The sequence below is a fragment of the Pyrus communis genome, chromosome 14, assembly GCF_041283825.1.
Source record: "Pyrus communis isolate YQ-2024b chromosome 14, ASM4128382v1, whole genome shotgun sequence".
Taxonomy (NCBI): domain Eukaryota; kingdom Viridiplantae; phylum Streptophyta; class Magnoliopsida; order Rosales; family Rosaceae; genus Pyrus; species Pyrus communis.
Genome location: NC_142578.1, coordinates 10,511,172 through 10,513,374, shown reverse-complemented (window position 1 = coordinate 10,513,374; position 2,203 = coordinate 10,511,172). Strand labels below are relative to the sequence as shown.

The 2,203-nt window shown below is 34.6% G+C and overlaps 1 protein-coding gene across 1 annotated transcript; it reads left to right on the top strand.

Annotated features, from left to right (window-relative positions):
- Positions 1-813: 813 nt before the first annotated feature.
- Positions 814-1,617, top strand: LOC137713920 (late embryogenesis abundant protein At1g64065-like). The gene has a single exon (XM_068453277.2). The coding sequence runs from the start codon at positions 900-902 to the stop codon at positions 1,473-1,475; it is 576 nt and encodes a 191-aa protein (XP_068309378.2). The 5' UTR covers positions 814-899; the 3' UTR covers positions 1,476-1,617.
- Positions 1,618-2,203: the final 586 nt, after the last annotated feature.

Below are 2,203 nucleotides of genomic sequence, written 5' to 3'. Positions count from 1 at the left end.
TCAGAATTATAACTTTAGGTACTAGATTGAGACGAAAAAAATTTCATGTAAAATATGTTGAAACCAAGAAACTTTAAAGTAATAAACTGAAATTAAGCCTAAACACAAACACACAATACCAGCATAAAATAGAAATTCAAGCCCGGTAACAAATGGGTCCTTTTCTCAGGTCGGACCAGATTGATGAGTCACCGTTCAAACACAACGGTCAGAGACCACCTCAATTTGATTGGTAAACCTTGATATTCAGCCGACGGCTAATTCTTGTAACATATATTTCTTGGGTCTTAGCCTCTTAGGTTGTGTCGAAGCTTCTATTCAATTTAGTCCACTTTTCAATTAGTTATTCATACATTTATTTTGCCCTTTGTTTTTTTTTTTATACCAGATCGGCATCCTCCAAGTTCAAGCGCTTCGATTATTATGAGGTGGCTCAGTTGTTGATAATGAATTTTAAGTTTGTATTTTACACAGCACGTCTAGGATTCGATTTTTAACACTGATGAATCACACGAAAGTGACCACAAGATGCTAAAATGTTTTTGTGAGTCCTTTTCATATCCTTAAAAAAAAAAAAAAAAAAAAAAAAAGTAGACTACCGTACCAAAGTTAAGAAGGTTTTTTTTTCGAAAAAAAAAAAAAAAAAAAAAAGTCCAAGCGCCTTTATTGACAAGTACCATGTATCTTTCAACGCGTTCACTCTACAAGAAAAGTAGTACACCACATAATTTCCTTAATTCTTCCTATGAAATATTCAAGAATTACATGCTCCTTGGGCCGGCATCTAATTGTGTATATATTGCTAGCACCAACCCCAAATATCCCAAACAACAATTTGCAGAGAACCCCCCTTACCTAGATATATCAAATTTTGGTACTTAAAAAACAAACCTACAGCCATGTTGGAGTCTGAGAGGTTCAAGAAAATTCAGCAGAACAGGAAATGTTTTGCCTACATCGCTATCTTTGTTGTGTTCCAAATCATAGTCCTGGCCATATTCGGAGCAACCGTGATGAAAATTAAAACTCCGAATGTCCGGCTGAGATCAGTGACGGTCCAAAGCCTAGATTACAGTTCTTCAGGTAGCAATTCTCCATTCTTCAGCATGACTTTGATTGCTGAAGTTTCTGTGAGGAACAAGAATTTTGGTCACTTCAAATTTGATCCCACAAAAGCTAATGTCACATTTGGGGGCGTCATAGTGGGGCAAGGTGATATAATCAAAGCAAGAGCCAAGGCTAGGAAGACGAAGAGAATGAACGTGACGATTGAAGTGAACTCTGATGGCATATCGGACGGTGCTAAGCTTGGGACCGAGGTGAGCTCAGGGAATGTGACATTGAGCACTCTTGCTACGGTTAGAGGTAAGGTGACATTGATGAAGATGATGAAGAAGCGCAAAACAGCACATATGAATTGCTCAATGATTGTTAATTTGCCAAACCAGCTTGTTTACGATTTGGCTTGTAAATGAGCGTGATTTTATCTTTGTTCTTTCTTTTTTCTTCTCAGGCTGCGTTTGAATATGTTATACGTAGTTCATTGTAGCCTATTTTTTTATTTCATGATCGTTATAAATTTAATAAGAGACGTGGGACATTATCATTTGTTATTGAGTTCCGGAGTATCATTAATTAATCGATTCTACAAAGTTAAAATTTATGCTTGGAAAACATGTGAGTACAGTGTTTTGGGAAATATGCGTTTATTCCAACATTTGGAAGAAAAGTGTTACTAAGACTAAAAAGGTGAGATGGTCTTAATGCTACAAACATCCTGTCACTAAATATTGATCCTACAAACATGCCCTCATCAAATACATACTTCTTAAGGAAATGATAAACATGATCCATACATCATCTCTATTAAATTATATGCGTTATTTTCCCTTGATTATTCGATTACACGATGAAAATAAAGAGAGAGTTGTAGAAGGAGAATATTTGTCTAAATTTAGAATATTATTTCCTTTTATAGGCTTTGGTTATAAAGGTTATAAAGGTAATTTCCCCAAAATATAAAATAACAAATCTTGTTAGGTGCTGTTATTAACCCCTTCAAAAATGTTACCCTGCATTATTCGTTATATTAAATTTTCATTTTGTTTTTAATTATGCGGAGTTTGTGATGATCTTTTTTTAGGGATGAGAAAAGTTATTGATGCTACAAAAATATTGTACATCGAATTTATATAAAACTAGA

Coding starts and splice junctions, on each gene's coding strand:
- LOC137713920 (XM_068453277.2), top strand. CDS start 900: ATGTTGGAGTCTGAGAGGTTCAAGAAAATTCAGCAGAACAGGAAATGT.